At 38.5% G+C, this 16,610-nt stretch overlaps 1 protein-coding gene across 8 annotated transcripts; it reads right to left on the bottom strand.

Annotated features, from left to right (window-relative positions):
• Positions 1 to 19: 19 nt before the first annotated feature.
• On the bottom strand, positions 20 to 16,542 carry FNDC7 (fibronectin type III domain containing 7). 8 transcript variants are annotated; one of them, XM_069022473.1, is made up of 13 exons: positions 15,589 to 16,542; positions 15,113 to 15,131; positions 13,161 to 13,415; positions 12,258 to 12,518; positions 11,495 to 11,752; positions 9,828 to 10,082; positions 8,926 to 9,183; positions 8,219 to 8,473; positions 7,052 to 7,306; positions 6,231 to 6,491; positions 5,591 to 5,620; positions 5,268 to 5,328; positions 20 to 5,054 (listed from the first exon to the last, which is right to left on the bottom strand). In XM_069022473.1, the coding sequence occupies exons 1-12, from the start codon at positions 15,649 to 15,651 to the stop codon at positions 5,294 to 5,296; spliced, it is 2,205 nt and encodes a 734-aa protein (XP_068878574.1). In that variant the 5' UTR covers positions 15,652 to 16,542; the 3' UTR covers positions 20 to 5,054; positions 5,268 to 5,293. The 8 variants fall into 8 exon arrangements, 7 of the variants coding, with proteins under 7 accessions (XP_068878574.1, XP_068878571.1, XP_068878572.1 ...); XM_069022470.1 differs by lacking the exon at positions 5,268 to 5,328 and having other exon boundaries at positions 20 to 4,525; positions 4,991 to 5,054; XM_069022471.1 differs by lacking the exon at positions 5,268 to 5,328 and having other exon boundaries at positions 20 to 981; positions 4,991 to 5,054.
• Positions 16,543 to 16,610: the final 68 nt, after the last annotated feature.

Here is a 16,610-nt window from a genome sequence, read left to right as displayed (position 1 = left end):
CTTTTAGGGATGGATCTGGAATGTGTATTATAGCTGAGATATTTATGTGTGTACAATGTACATTGAGGGCTGCAGATTTAGAACTAACATTTATGTCCACTGTACCTGCTGTTTTGTCCAAAGCTTTTAAAATGTATTATGTTGATCACCAGTGGTGTTAAATTGAGTGGACTTTCAGATATAGTGGTTTTGATGCAAGGATTTAGATTGTGTTGGGGCTTGTTTAGTAATTCTGTAGAAAGGCTACCTCAAGCGGACACTGTAAAGGTTGACGGATGAGTACCGTAGCCATCTATGCATTTTATTTGTTTGAAAAAAATCCATGTAAGCTTCCATTTTTTTTAAAAAAACACAGTTTATCCATTTGTGGTCCTTTAATGTTTTTAATCAGCAGCTGCACGCTGTCCTTTATGATAATCCTGGGCTAATAAAGGCATTTAAGATGAGAAGAGGGAGGTAGGAAGAAGAAAAATATTACAAAGGATTTAAGTTTCAAGCTTCCAAAGCATTTTTATAAGTGTAAACATTTAAAATAAGAATTAACTGATAGCATCCTTTTTTAATTCATATTTTCTACAAATAGTAAAGATCACAGTTTGTGCTGAACGTTTCATCTGGCAGATTTTTTTTTTAAACAGGTTGTTAGAAGCAAAAACCAAAATGCATTATAGAAAAAGATCGTATCTTTAAAGTCCAAGTCTATTTGATAGATTATTCTGATGACTTGTATACTAAGTGAGGAGAACCATCTGGAATAAACTCTCAATTAATTCCTTTGTATTGTCAGCTTTTGCCTGCACGTTCATTGCCCGTTAAAGAGTGCTTCAGTTCCTCCACGTTTTATTTTCAGATAAAGTGATGCTTTGTATGAATAAGGGATTTTATGTAATAGGTAACTTACAATGAAGATGTAGGAAACAAAAGAAATGCAGCAGCCCCAAAATAGGAAGAAAATGAAGTGGGACTCAATCGTGAAGTGACCTGGAGGTAGAAATAAAATATTTGTGTCTTTTTTGTTTCTGTGTGATGCAGGTCATCTAGGCATATTTCATTTTAAACTGAAGAGAATCAGTGTTCTGACTTTTAACAGTATACTTCATTCCATAGTATTCCAAGAAGCAAACTTTTTTCTTCCTCCCTGCTCTTCCTGTTTTCTGAGCTGTTACAGTCTTCCCTTTATCACCACGATCCTTACTAATCAAAATTTTTTGCTACTGAGGTTGTTACAGTATTGTCTGTTTATATTTGTGTTACCTGATTTTAAATCAGCTTGAAACAAAACTTAAGCTTCAACAAATTCATTCACTTGCAGCATTAAACTGAAATACTGAGCTTTCATTTAATATTGAAGGAAAATAAGAAATACCTTGTCTAGTAGATTACTAGAACTGTCTCTGCAGTCTGCCAAGGGATTGCATGGATTCTGTCCAAACAGTGAGGACAACTTTTAATTTATCTTGTTTGTGTCTAGAGGGTTTCTTTTGGCCTTGTTTTTAACCTTCAGTATGTTCTTGGGCAGAGAGGCTGCAAAACCAGTGTTTTGTCAGGGAAAACAGATTACTGATTTCCAGTTGTTCCTTCAGGGCTCCTCCTCCTCTTCTGCCATTGTTGGGCAATACAGTGAAAGAATGGTTTATTTGCAGGAAAAAATACAGGTATTTGAGAGACAATCTTTGACCTGAAAGTGGAGAAGCAGTGTCTCGCTACAACAAAGATGGTGAACATATTGATACAGCTTGTGCAAAGAGTGGCCTGTGCCAGTATCTCTTTACGAGTGCAGTAATTTCAGGACTGTGCTTTTATTTTCCAATAAGCAGTCCTTTTGACCTTTGGATTTAACATGATTGATATTAGTACTTGAGTTAGCAGTGTAATGGACAGCACAATATTCACTGCCAACCAAGACCCATGAAAATTACTTGAACTAAGACACCCGTCTGACATTATCCTTGGCATTTACTGTCATACAGCTCTTTGGTTTGTCTCCAGGGACTCTTTAATTCATTTTTGTCTTTCTGATGCCATTTTATTTTATGTGCCCTTCCTTAAAACCAGGAGGTACTGTGCAGGGCTGTGAAAGGAGCTCTGATGAGCAGAGGTAGGCTAGTGGAGGTGCTAGTGCTGCCCACTCCGATGTGGTTGCTACAGTGTGGTTACAGCTGCACTGGACATTCATCTTGGGGGTGTCAGAAGAAAATTTCTACCAATTGTAGTCGGAGGAGCTCTGGTTGCAGAGCTGTTGTCCCACAGTGTTCACTCACTCTTCAGTTCTCAGGGTAAAATGACCATGACTGAAGCACTGTGACCCCAAAATTTCCATAGTATGCTGCACGTCCATAATAGCCTAGCTGGGATAGTTACCTTGTGAAGCCTCGTCTGTCTTCGAAATTTCCTGTGGCTCCAACACTAAGTACTGGAATAGTAATATTTATAGCCTCCTACAGTATACAAGCTCTCCTCTTTGGGGTAACCTGAAGAAATTTGATGAATTCTGCTGGCTGTAGTAGATGTTTGAGCCTTTTCCCCCACTCTGAAGTGCGAATGTAGCTTTACGTATGGATGGCCACCAGCTATCAAGCAGGGTAAAACAGCATTTAAATGCCACTCGATGTTTTGCAATGATGTCATTGTATCTCCTTTTTACTCTTCACCAGCAATAGTTAGATGTGGTAGAGCACTTCTTAAATCTCAGTAAATTTGAGTCAAATCTGAAATCAGCTGAAGGGTAGATTTTTCCAGTTCCTTCAGTGGATTGAAAACAACCTAAGTTTTGAGCTATTACTTCTGTGTCAGATACAATTAAAAATAATGCGTATTTTGAATAATATACTTTTTATTTTTGCAAGTGTTCATATTTGTGTAATTCCAACTAATACATCTTTACTATTAGACATTGAATTTAATTTTTTTATTAAGTAAGCATTAATGAAGGCATCTACTGTGAAATAACCTGTACAAGTGATTTCACAGGTACTGCTCTGAAAGCATGCATTTTAGCGTATCAATATGCTGCCTTCTTGCATGTCTTCAACAGGAATTTTCTTGGTTCTCAAGTTTTCTTTCAAGAGGTTTGTGGGATTGGGTTGCTTGGAGTTTTTTGGTAGGATTTTTATTTCATTGGTTGGTTGAGAATTTTATTGCTTGGGGTTTTTTTGCTTCCTATAAGTAAATAGGATAGAAACAGCATCTATAAAAACACTACATCTAATTGTCCTTTCCTGTGATCTGAAGTCAGTATGACCCATAAAAGTGTATTTACCTCAGCCTGGAGAGAACCTGCAACCAATCCTGACCAAATGTTTTAATCAGCTCAGTGAATGCCAGTGCTGTTTCACATATCAGCAGTGTTAAATGAGACAATTTTATTAGACAGTGTCTAATGCCTGAGTAACAATGCTTCTGACTTACACACTGCCACAGTAGGTGGTGTGTATCTGGTTCTATTTCATTGCTTTTCTTTTCCTTGGTTTTGCTAATTGTGTACATCTGCTACCCACATTTTTTGAGCTGAATCAATGTGGTTTTTCTTGAAATCGTGACTCCTATTCAGCTTTTTGCCTTTTTTTTCCCCCCAACACACATGCAAATAATACATTCTGATACAGTTACACTTCTTTTCAGTGGCAAAAGTGAGAGGAGCTGATGCAAAAAGTACTACAGCATTGTGATGTTTGTAGTGTGTAATTGAGATGTTAAGGCCTGTATGCCAGGGAGAATTAAGAGAATATACACCAACAGTTTAAAGTGGCTTAAAGTACTTTAGAGTTACTATTGGAGCATGGAATTAGCAGAATTGCTTAGGTCAAAAAAAGTAGTTTGAGGCTTGAATTTGGTTGCAAAAGAAACCAATTGCTTTAGATCTCTGAAAACCCAGTTAAACACACTGTAGTGACAGTGTTTGGCAATGATGTCTGCAAAGAAGAAATCTTTAAATAGAACCCTCAAGGAAGAAAGCTGTTTAATTTTTTGTTCAGTGAGAAATAAAACCAACTTTTATTAACTAATGCAGGACAGTTTTAAATAATGTTTCCTAAAGAAAGACTTCTTAGATTGTGACTAAATGCAGATCATTTTCTAAGAAGCAGCATGTAATTCTCGGGCCATCTACAAGCAATTTACTGAAGCATGAGATTCCCATGAGATTTTGTGCAAGTGATCAGAAGCATTGGCTGAGATACCGAATACCTAGTGTGTTCTCTGAAGAAAGGCAATTTCCAGAATGGATAGTGTCTGTTTTTATAAACTGAAGATAGTGTTAAAAACCCTGTTGTCTTTGGATACCTTTATACACATCAACTTCTGAAGGCTGTGTTAGAATACACGTGTGTTTGTAGAACCATTAACCTTAAACTTTGCTTTCGAAGTCAACTGAGAAAGTAACCACTGTGGAGTATGAGAGAAGGTCCTGCCTGGATTAGGTCTCACATATGACAGAGTGTTCAGCTTCCCTCCTTCCAGTCCTCAAGCAGCTGTGCATGTTGCAGTTAAGAACAGATGCATCTTTCCAGCTTCAGGAGAAAAAAGACTGAAAAGAACATTTAGGGAGAATGGTGCTATGAACAACCTTAACATCCAGGATAGCAGTAGGTGAGCAGCAGCAAAAAGGAGATCAGCCTTAGAGGGAAAAAGTCAGCAATGCTTTCTTGCCATCTGTCTGAGACAGGAGCAGAAAATAGTCTAGAACACCGGGAGAAGGTAAATGAGTGCTGAAGAATATTTTAATTGGATTTTAAGGGTGTTTCTGGGGAACTATAGCATAGTGAAGTGAAGGCTTAATGAAGGGAAAGAAGGTTGTTACAAATGGAGAAAAGGACAGATCAGTAGTGATAGTAGGAGCAGACGAGATTTCAGAGGTAAATATGATGGATTTTAACAAACCGCTTATGATATACAGGTCTGGTGGAGCATAACCCTCCAATCCCAAAGATTTAACCAACAGGAAAAGTTTGATTCATACATTCTAATATGAATTGCAATTCTTATAACTCACCTTCTTATCTGAACCAGAATTTTCATCTAGATGTGTTTTGCATTGCTCTTTCCTCTATAAATCACTGTAAAAGAATTTGGAAATTAAGACTGTTCCATTTATGGAAAAGCAACTGTCTTGAGAAATTTTTGTTTCAGTGGCTGCTTTTGAAGTTGTTTCTAGCAGTTTACATAGGCAAATATAGCACAAGACTATCCTGTTGAAACCCCAGAAATAAGGTAGAATAGATTGAGGTAAGGCACTCTTTTTTTCTTTTTTTCTTTTTTTTTTTTTTTACCTTTTTGAAAATAGAAAGCAGAAGTGTCACCTAGCTTCATTTGTAATGGGATATGGCGAGGCTGTAAAAGATAAACCTGCCTTTTATTATGTGCTATCAGATGAAATAAGTGTTGTGACCATGCATGATAGTATGCAGGCCACAATATAGTTTTTTTAAAATTATACATTATAAGATGGGGGGAGGGGGTGAGACAAACCTGCATAACACTACCAGAAGCCTTGACTATCAAATTTATACGCTATATGCATCTTATTTGAAGTTACATGATGCAAAAATATTTTACAAACTTCAGTAATTTTTACTGAATGTACTGCTCTTACCCATTCCAACAGAGCTTCCAGAACAGGTGACTGAAATGACATGAACAGTAGTACAAATGTTAGGTGTCAGGTTGTAAGCTGGAAAACACTATTAGTCTGTAGTATGTAGTCCATCTATACAACTATGCAATACTATCAGATAGCAGTAGTTTTATAATGGATTAAATCTGTGCCCTGGGAAAGGAATCCCTAAGTAATTTCCTCCCCTTTAAACAATTTTTACTTTAAAAATGTGCTTAGGAGTGATTAATTGAAAATATTGATTTGTTTCTTTTTTAAAAAAAATCCATAAAACAAAAAGTGTTCATTTATTTGCTTCTACACTCTAACCACTCCTAACCTCCCAAGTGAAAATTAACTTCTCTGTATTCACCAAGATATGGGTGATCCAGTTAAGAGGCACCTGTTAAGGTAAATGTGCCCAGACCCAAAATGCTGCTGTGAAGTTCCCATCACAGATATTGCAGGACTGTACCCATAAAGTTTACTCTGCAGTCAACACTAGAGCAGAAAAGCTCTATTCCATGCCACCTTTACCTGCATAACCTTGGATTGCATTTTAGTCATCTAGCATGCATGGACAAAAAAAAAAAAAAAAAAAAAAAAAAAAAAAAAAAAAAAAATTCAAAGAAAATTTTACCTGAATATATTTTTTTAGGACAAAATGTGAGCTTTGGCTTCTTGTCAGTCACTGGAGCTACCACCACAGTGTAGACATCCCCACAAGGGATCTCGGTGATATCACAGTGACTCAGCCCCGAGCTGGGGGTACAGCTGAAATTGCCCTTTGAGCCACGTAAATCAGCGTTGTAGTTTATTGTTTCATCAGAAGCTTGCCAGAACACCCTGATGCCATTGTTGCTGAGTCTATAGAGCTTCACCCCGGAAGGGCAGCAAGCACCTAAGAAAGTAAGAAACATTAATAAGCAAATTTTGTGAACTTACAGTGTATTATAAATTTCTAGAGTGCACTTTAAACCAGATTACTGTGATTACCAGCATTTCAATGAGAAATTATTATTTCATGTAAAGCCAAAATAATTCTTGAACTGAACTAGGGAAAAAAGTTTTATTAGAGTCAAATTATAGAGCTGGACTTAATTCAGCTATTGTTTTTACATGTTGGAATATTGTTGCTCTTACCTGGCACAAGGCCTACCTTAGAATGCCCAGAATCCTTTTGAGGTCTCTAAAATTGGATTATGGCAATTTAAAAAAATTTAAAAACTGTTTCTGGAGCAATATTATTAGAACTTCTTTATAGGGCCAACTGATGGCTGTCATAAGGACAGGTCTTAATTATGTGAAAATAATCCGAAGTGCATTTATTTTAAGAGGGAACTGCAGGCGTATTAGCTGTGTGTTGAATTTCAGCTGTGCTATTTTTATGAGAGGAACACCACACAAAGTATGTTGTATATTGAGTGTTTTTCTTCCCAATTGCATTTACAATTTGCTTACTGGAAGAATATCCCTGATAGGTGCAGCTGGATGTCAGTCCCGTCTCACTAATGGCTCTCAGAGATACTGTGTAGTTGGTTCCACATGTGATACATCCCAGGAGACAGTAGTTCTGAAGAGTGTGACACTTTGCCTGTCCTTTTGGAGACTCCAGTGTTATTATGTATGTCTGTGCACCCATCCCAACAGACCAGCTGATATTGGTTACTGACTGTGTCACTTGAGTTAGTATCAGGTCATTAGGGCAACAAGGAGCTGAAAGAGAACAAAAAAATAGAGAAGTGAATTCTGTTTTGTACCTGGAAAATGGAAGGTATTTTGGGGGGTTGCAGGTAGACTAGTACATGATCAAGAGCAAAGGAATGACAAAGTGCATACTTTTCAGGCAAACACCAGCGTGCTGAAAAATAGTTGATTCTGCTTGGCAAGCCTCTAATAAACAGAATGTCAATATAAGATCAGTTTGTCTCTAACTGTGGGTTATAACCCTGGAATGACATGATTGTTCACCAAGATTCTAAAAATCACTATGATTTTTCATCCGAATATCAGAGTACATCTGTAGTTTAATTAAGCAGGGTCCATGTCTACCCCTCAAGTCATACATCTCAGTCCAGCTCTGTCTCTGCTCAAAGTCTCTTCCTCTACAATGTAGAATAACTGCAGCCAAACTGCCTGTTAAAAATAGACCCTAGTGTATATTAATCTCTGTACTGGGCCTGGGGATTGTCTGGGTAGGTGGTCGAGGACAAAATCCTGTTAGCAAATTAATAGCAGGAATGGTGGATAGGATGTGTTTTAATCTGTTCTTTACACTGCTTATTTTTTGACATGGACATTACCTTATTGCCTCTCCTGGTAATACTAAATATCAAAATGCTGACAAGGAAGTTATGCATTACATTAGTGGCTTATGTTATTACATTTTAGTTAGCTCTGCCAGAAGATAACTGGTTGCACTAAGGCCTCTCAGTCTGAGGCAACTGCCAAGTGATCCTTCCTTGTCACACACACAAAGATACAGACAGATTTATGAAAAGGACATCCAGCAATACACAGTACAATGTGCACATATCGTAAATTTTAAAAAGCCAAAACCATGGAGTCATAGAACTATTTTAATATTATGCTGCTAAGTATGTTGAACTATATACAATTCCCACATACCTGTCTCTAAAGGGACACTGTAGCTTGGTAAGCTCTGTCCTGCTGGTGATCTTGCTACAGCACTAACAGAGAAAGCAGATCCGCAGGGAAGATCCATTAGGGTACAGGAATTCCCGGTGCTTGTGCAATGCCAAAGTCCAGCCTCTCCTCTGGCAGTGACAACATATGTAGCTTCTTCACCGTTAGATTGCCATAGCACACTGATTACAGATACACCCTCCTTTGAGATATTTTTAATTTCAGGACTGCAGGGAGCTGAAATATTTCATATTAATAGTATTTAAAGAGATTGTTTATGCATACTATATAAGTTACACATGAAAATTAAATTCCAGTTAGAATTGACAAATTACTTTGGAAATGTATATGATACTTACATGCTTTACTCCTGGTGAGAATTTAGAAATTGTGATGGAACAGACATAAGGATTTTGTGTATAGAGATAAATTGTAATTCTGATTTTCAAAATATTGGAGCTATCAGAAGCTTTCAATACAAATTCGATATAAATTCCCTTCTTGTAGTGTATTTTTAAAGACTTTCAGTTTTGGAGTTGTTGGGTTTTTTGTTTTTTAAAATTTTTACCAGTAAACTTAGTAAAACAGTTAAACAGTAACTTAGCACTCCAGTAATGTTTCCCATCCACGAATCACTATGGTGTCTAATATGAGTTCTTCAGCTAAAGGAAAATGAGTGATCACAGTACCTGTTGCCACGTACTGCGGCGCACACGAGGCGTTTCTGCCCCGGGCCTCGCTGACGGAGAACACGGTGATGTTGTAGGGAGTGTTGCACTGCAGTGCCGACAGGGTGCAGGCCGTGGCCGTGTCCCTGCAGAGCACCGCACCGCTCCCGCCGGCTGCTCTGGTCTCGTACAGGTCAGCGCCTCGCACAGGAGCCCAGGTGACCCGCACGGTGTCGCTTGACATGAACACGGCCCTGAAGTCACTGGGGCAACAAGGAGCTGGGAACAGAAAAGGCAGAAAGGGAAACTCGAATGGGCGTTTATCTATGTCTTCTCCAAAGGTGACTGTGCAATACTGTGTAAGCAGTCTAATGAATCCCAGATTTCTGCTCCTTCCAAATCGATAGAGGACATACTAGTGTTTAGGTCAGGCACAGGAATTATGTATATCCTTGATTTAAAATTTTAAAGCTCTAGAGGTTATATAACTCTAACAGTGTTCTTCTCAATTTCCCATTGAACTTACTATTTTTTTTCATTTTCCAAGTATGAAAACTCCCATGAGGAAGTTTAAGACTTTGGTACACCCTTCCTGAGGTAAAACTTAAAAAAAACCCCAGACAGGACTAGAGTTCAAATGTTTTGCCAGGGCTGTGTATTATTCATATGTCCTTGCCTGATGATTGTTAGTCGTTAAACTGTTTTCAAGTTTGTATGCATGTTGTTGCACTTGACTATGCAAGTTAAGTTTAATTGCAATGTGAACTGTTTCTTTTTCTCTCCCAGCCTTTGTGTGTTATGCCTAAAACCTGAATAAAAATAGAAGTTTAAGTCATTATCTTCCCATAAAAATGTCCAAACAGCTCTACCATAAACACAGTTAAAGGATCCAAATGAATTTGCAGGAATACATGGCTACTTACCAGTAGTGTAATTGAATATATCACCTAAAGGGCTCTGCCCTGCCTTGTTATATGCAAAGATGCTAATGAAATAAGTGAAGCCACAGTCTGACTGGAAATGGCATTGAGTATAGGATGTGTTGCACTGCATTTCCAAGCCATCATCACTCTTCACAAAAACCACATAATAATGACCAAAACTGACGCTGGACCACGATACCAGCAAGTGTCCAGGTTCATCCTCCTCAATTGATATGTTTACTGGTGCACAAGGAACTGGGAAAAAAACAATTTAAAAAGAAAAATAGTCTCAATATAAAATCTTTTTTTCTTTCTTGAAGTTATACTCCTGGGGAATAAAGGAAAATCAGGGATATACAGAATTATTCCACTAAGCTTGAACAGTTGCTCTGTCTTGATCAAGAAAACAGCAACTTATCTGCCTTTACAGAGGTTGCTACTTACATTTAGATGACAAGTGGGTATGATTTTTACAGAACAAAATAGATGTTGCCAGCATGTTTTACAGAAACATCTGCTTAAGGAGCCCTCTAAACAAAACCAGTAACACCAGGCACTATTTCAAAAGGAACCGGCACAGTGTGTGCTCACAAACAGTAGGTCTGGATAATAATTGGAATACTAGCATGAACAGCAGTTCATAGAGGCATCCTAAAGCCTCTATATGTGAAAACCCTTTACATTTTTGTATAAAACTTACTGGCTGTATCTGAGTTTGCTTAGGTTTCCTTCCTGTTGGCATCCCAAAATGCCACATTAAACTGCAGACTCCATGGCTTTTGTTTAAATAACATTTACTTTATTTCTAGTTCAGTAAAGTGTAGCTTGCTGCTATTAGAATGAATATACATGATCTAGCTGAAGCAGTGCTGGCTGAGATTACAGCCCACAGTTTAACAGTTATCTCTTGCATAAGGCTCTCTCGTCCTGTTAGATGCACTGCAGAGTTGCTCACATGATTCATCTCCTAACCCCTATTGTGAAGAGTCAAAATAAGGCAGGTTACAACTAAGTAAATAATATTGTGTATTGCAAGTAGCATATAATAAAAAGAAATAGTTTAGATTTTGATTACAGGGGCAGTTCATCTAACAGGTCAGGAAACAAGAATCTCTGAAATAGAAGTGGTGCTGTAGCTGAACTGAGCAAGCTCTTGTCCTGGCAATGGTTGATGGTTTCTTAATTTAGTCTAGTGGTGTTATTTTGGCTGAATATGCTTCTGTTGACCTTCTTTCTAACTAACAACTTGACTTGGCCCAGAACAATTCTAAGCCCAGAGGCAGTCCTTAATGCTATTTCCTCACAAATTTGTTCCATCAATTTGTGACAGACCTGACACAGTAGGACAGATCTGTTATTCCTTACATTAGTTTTACACTCAGAAAATTGACTTTAGAACATGTACTTCTGGTAAGAGCAAACTCCAGGCTTACTGGTTTGGCCAACAATATATATACCATTGCAAGTTTTTGTCACAGAAATATGAAGAATGTTTAGGCTCTTACCCCTGCAGTAGAAAAATGTATGGCATAATTTATGAACAAAGGTCAAAAGCAGAACTAACTACTTGAGAATCACTTGTGAATTGCAATGGACTCATTTACATTTGAAATTAAAGAAGTATATCTTAAAATGCCACAAGTTACATACAAATCAGTGACACATACTAGTTTTTAAGCTTACTGCATCAGTAGGTTTACTGGATCCAGCATCATTGTATGCTGTGACAGAAACATAATACTCGGAGCTGCACTGGAGGGATGGCACAATGCAGGAGGCAGAAGATGTGTTACATCTCAGTTTCAGGAGTCCACTGGAGACTGTGACACTGTAACTTAGAGCTCCTTCTGTTGGCATCCAAGAGACAACGGCTCTTAAAGCACCACTACAGAAAGCTACTTTAACATCCACCGGTGCTTTAGGACCTATGGTATATCAATTTGGAACACATAAGTTCAACTTAGATTAACGGCCTACAGGCATGATCTTTTTCATAACTTGCAAACTAAATTAATTTCTTTCTGGTGCAGACCCTAACCTCATTCATGTTAAAATGACATTTTTTAAAAGAAATAGTTCTATTTGCCCACTGCTGAAACTCCCTGCTTATTTGAATATTTGCTTCTCACAATTAGAAAAATCCTCAAAATCAGTCTAAGCTAGTGTAACCCTTATCCAGACCTGTCCTAGGTACAACTTTAGTGACAGTAAATGGTATCTTTGCCTCAGTAATATTCACTAAACATAGCCATGTCATCTGAGCTTTCATAAACTTTGAGATGGGGCAAAAATAATATTATCTGAAAATCTACCCAATGTATTGTTGAAAAAACATAACACAATGACACATACACATAAATACTTTCCGGTATATCGTTGCTGTGTTGTTTTTGGAATGCTGACTTGGTTTCATAAAAGAAAATTTCTTACTTGTTCTTTGGTTATACGTGAAATCATCTCCAGGCATCCCATTGGCATTCCAGGCATAAGCCTTGATAGTATAGAGAGTTCCTGGATCTAGATTTGCAAATATCAAGGATGTATTGGTGGTGTTCTCCTTCAGCATTCTGCCCAAACCATCGGATCTCATGAGTGACACAGAGAATCCAGCTGCCATATGCACAGCTTTCCAGCTCACTGCAATGGAGTCACAACTCAGAGAATGAACAGACAGAATCGGAGCAGCCAGGACTGTTGAGAAGGAACAAAATTAAGCTTTTGGATTTTCAGTAGTACAGTTTGAAAGGACCAAATTTGAAATGAATACACAGAAACAACAATCGCTAACCCTGAGAGACAAATTCAGTGACAACAAAACCAGAAAAATAAACTAATGCAAGATTGACAGAATAAATTTGGAAAGTGATTTGGTGCATCAGTTATTGTATTGCACATTTTGTGAAATGAACAAAAGTTGTACAGAAAGTGTGAAGGGCTGCATGTGTTGAAGAATGAAAATCACCAAGAAGATACTGCATTTCCTCTCCTCTTAAGTTTCACAGTATCTTACTATTTAATACTTTTGGTTCTTTTTTCATTTCTTCTATTCCTTCAAGTTATGCCATTTGTTAAAGTAAAATACATATGTTCATACCAATTCTAGTAAAACTCCCAACTGAACTTTTAACTTACTGTACCATCATAAAGTAAACCATTAATTCAGACTCTTGTCCTAGTCATTAAGTCAGATGGCTAAATTCTAGTCCTCAAAAACTGAAAGAAGAATGTGATCAGTACAATTTAAAATACAAGATTATAATAATTCAGGACTGGTACATGCATGAATGCTTTATAGTATAACAACATTACAGAAAGAAGATTTTGAAAGTCCACCTGTTTTAACTTTTTTGAAAGGTGAAGGCTGGCTTTTTCCTCCTGAATTTATAGATCTGATAGTGACTCTGTACAGGGTGGCAGGTTTCAGTCCCGTCACGGTGCCTGGAGAATTTTTTACTATAGTTTCAATGAAGGAATCTTCATCTTGTGCAGTCAGCATATAATTAGTAGCCCCGGGTACTGCTCTCCATTCCACTGTGATACTGCTGCTAAGTTTTGAATAAGCTTGCTCAATAACAGGTATGTCTGGAGCTAAAATGGAAATAATGATAGACATACTGAAGCTGGGAAACTCAGCCCTGTGGAACACTGTGTGCTTTGAACATTTCACAAAGACAAAATGTAGGACAAATAGTCTACACTTTCTATGGATGATTAAAAGTTAAGTTAAATGGTCTTTCAGTGAACATTAATAAAATACAGAGAGTCTTGCGATATTCTACACCAAATTTCATCTTTCAATAAAAATACTCTAGTACCCTGAAATCACTATTGAAAGATAGCATTATTTAACCTAGGTTGCACTGAGAGGTTCTCCTTTAAAGCCAGTTAACTATGTTACTAACTAAAGCAATATACAAAGCAATATTTACAAAGAAGAAGTGCATGTTTATACAAAGCAGTCTGAAATAGGATGCTGAACCATAGGCATTTCTATATCAAAGCAACACACAATAATCTAGTTTGGAAGGGATCATGGAAACTCACCTAACCCCTTGCTCAGAGCAGATATACTTAGCTATACAATAGCATGACAAATCAAATATTGTAACTAAATGCTTTGGTGTTATGCTCTGCCATTCAGAAAGAGCTCTTGTGTACCGCAGACACAAAACTAACTACGCAGAGCTTATTTCTCAACCACGAGTAATTCACGTTCAGAAATCAGGATTTGCATGCTAAATTCAGCATTTATAAAGCAATTCCACATGATGCAAAACACTAGAAGAGAAAAAAAAAAAGATATAATGAAGGTACATCCCACCTAAAATTAAGAAAAGGAATGTAGAAGTATTTGGGATGAAGTAGATGCCTTGAGGCAAAGTTGTTCATAGCAAGGCAGCTCATGTGGGATTTGGGAGACCTTAGCAAGTATTACACTCAGCTGCTCAGCTAAGTGCTAACATCTATGTGTTATATATTCTCTACTAGACTGTTAGGCAAGACTTAGACCTGAGTAAGGATTTCCTGCACAGAAATTTTTATGAATTGTTACTAAAGTCAATATTTTAAAACAAACTGAAAAAACATATAGTGCAGTATTTTGCTCAAAGATTGTGAAAGACCCATCTGCAAATGTTCCATAGGCACAGTCAGACAGAATATCTGGGACCGTTTTGACAAATGGGGCAAAAGAGGGTGTCTGACTGTGACTGACAAGACTTGCTTGGGACTAGGAGCAGACTTTAATGCTTTAATACTTTAATTGAGTAGCTGTGTGCATAGGAGATTGTGCTTCTTCTGGTGTGGTTTTTATTTTGGTCTTTTTGGTTTCTTTGTGTTGGGGTTTTTCGTTTTTGTTTTTGTTTTGAGGAGTGTGGAGGAGTTTTCTTTTGATGTTTCTTTTGTTTGTTTTTTTAATTATTAAAATATACAAGAATTAATTGGGTGCACATATGGGACAGTGTGAATCCCATTTGTAGCACAGCTGTGTAATGAATGGCAGAATTAGTTAATCTGAGTGTTCTCCCTGGTTCACGCTAGTATCAAGGCACAAATCTGAATATTTGTGCAAGTGTCCAACAGAACTGTGACTCTTAAAAACGAGATTTAAAATTTATAAAGACATCAATGTAACTTTTTAAGCCTGAATCAAACATGAAAACAATTTTTGTTTATAAAGCTGCTAGAATTTACAGAATATTTTATTAAAAATGAAAAGAGTATGTTCTTTTCAGACCCATTCAAAAATAGGCAGGCAAAACCAAAATACCATTTTGAAGATTTACCTGTGTTTGCTGAAAATATCTGAAAAGGAAGATGTGACAAAATTAGAAACACAATGTGAAATATTTTATTTTGAAAATTAAAAATCTAAGAATGTTAGTAACAACAACATAAAATACTATGTTTATGAACACATTTTACTGATATGATGTATTTGCTCAGATTCTTTAAGCATGGAAAGAGTATGCAGCCAATGAGATTTGGTACAGGTATGCAGATTGTACTGCTTCTGCATTTTCCCTTCTGAACCTGCCTATTGATCCTGTTTGCAGTTGTTAACACACTTTGAAAGGCCCTGGGTGCTAATACATTCTTTTATTTTTCGGTCACATGTAAATAGTGCAAAACTGTAATAGTAACTAAGTACCAACGTGGAAGCGGATGTCTGATACTGCTCCACCCTAACTTCTAGTTTACTTTTCCGAAGAATACAGTATCGTCGCTAGAAACAGCTTTACAGCAATTAAGTTGCACTCACCATTTCCAGGCAGCTGAGAAGCACTCCAATAAACGCTAATGATTTACTTTTTGCACTGCACATCTTGTCAGAGCTTCGTTCCAGTTTCACACGGGGGCGAGCTGAGGCCGATGCCCAGCGCTGCTTCCCAGAGCTGCTGTCACTGTAGGCGCACTCCCCGGGGGAGAGGAGGTCGCGCTGGGCTGGCCGCTCCTCCCTGCTGGACCACAGCCGGACAGCGGCCACCAAACCCTGGTGACACGGGGCCACCACAGCACTCGGCTTCTGGCCGCATGGGTGGTGGGGGTTTCTTCCCTTCTGTTATAGAATGCAGATTCTCTATGGTTTATGCAAGACTCATAAAATAACTAAGCCAAATGAAATTTGCTCTTCGGCTCATTGTCTATTGTATTTTTGCTCACTTACAAGGATCTTCTTTTCTGTCGGGCATGATGCCCTCTTCGTACTCCCCTTTGAATGGCACACTGCCATACGGACTGCGAACAAATTAGTCTTCCTCCTACCTGGCTTTGTGGAAAGAGCAATTTTCCTCGCATTCCTTCGTATCTGTTCCAGCTGCTGGTTCCCCTTTGAGAACACTACTTTATGTCTTCAAACTGTAACTTCTGACAGACGATTGTAGGCGTCAACAGCCGCTGTCGTTCTGTGACCCGACGGTGTTTTCCTTGATGGTTTACACGCATGTCAGCGGAAACCCGGGGGCCGTTTTCGTGCGGGAGCCCCGCTTTTCCCCCCGAGGGGACCCGGGACCAGGGCAGGTTTCGCGGAGCCACACCGGCCAGGCAGTCTCCAGCTCCCCCCTGCTCCCCACACTTTGCCAGGGGCCGCCGCGGGGGTCGGGAGTGGCTCCCGGCGTCCCGGGCTCACCTGCTGACGAGCAGCAGGAGGCTCCTTCCTCAGGGGGCAAACCCTCGTCACCAGGCACTTCCCCAATGGGAACTTCAGACCCCATAGTGGCAGACGAAGAAAGCCGGGCTCCCGGCGGCCTGGGCCCGGCTCCTGAGGGGCTGACCCCGGCCGGC

The sequence above is a fragment of the Aphelocoma coerulescens genome, chromosome 8, assembly GCF_041296385.1.
Source record: "Aphelocoma coerulescens isolate FSJ_1873_10779 chromosome 8, UR_Acoe_1.0, whole genome shotgun sequence".
Classification (NCBI taxonomy): domain Eukaryota; kingdom Metazoa; phylum Chordata; class Aves; order Passeriformes; family Corvidae; genus Aphelocoma; species Aphelocoma coerulescens.
The sequence above is the reverse complement of the archived record's forward strand: the minus strand, read 5'-3'. Positions and strand labels throughout refer to the sequence as shown.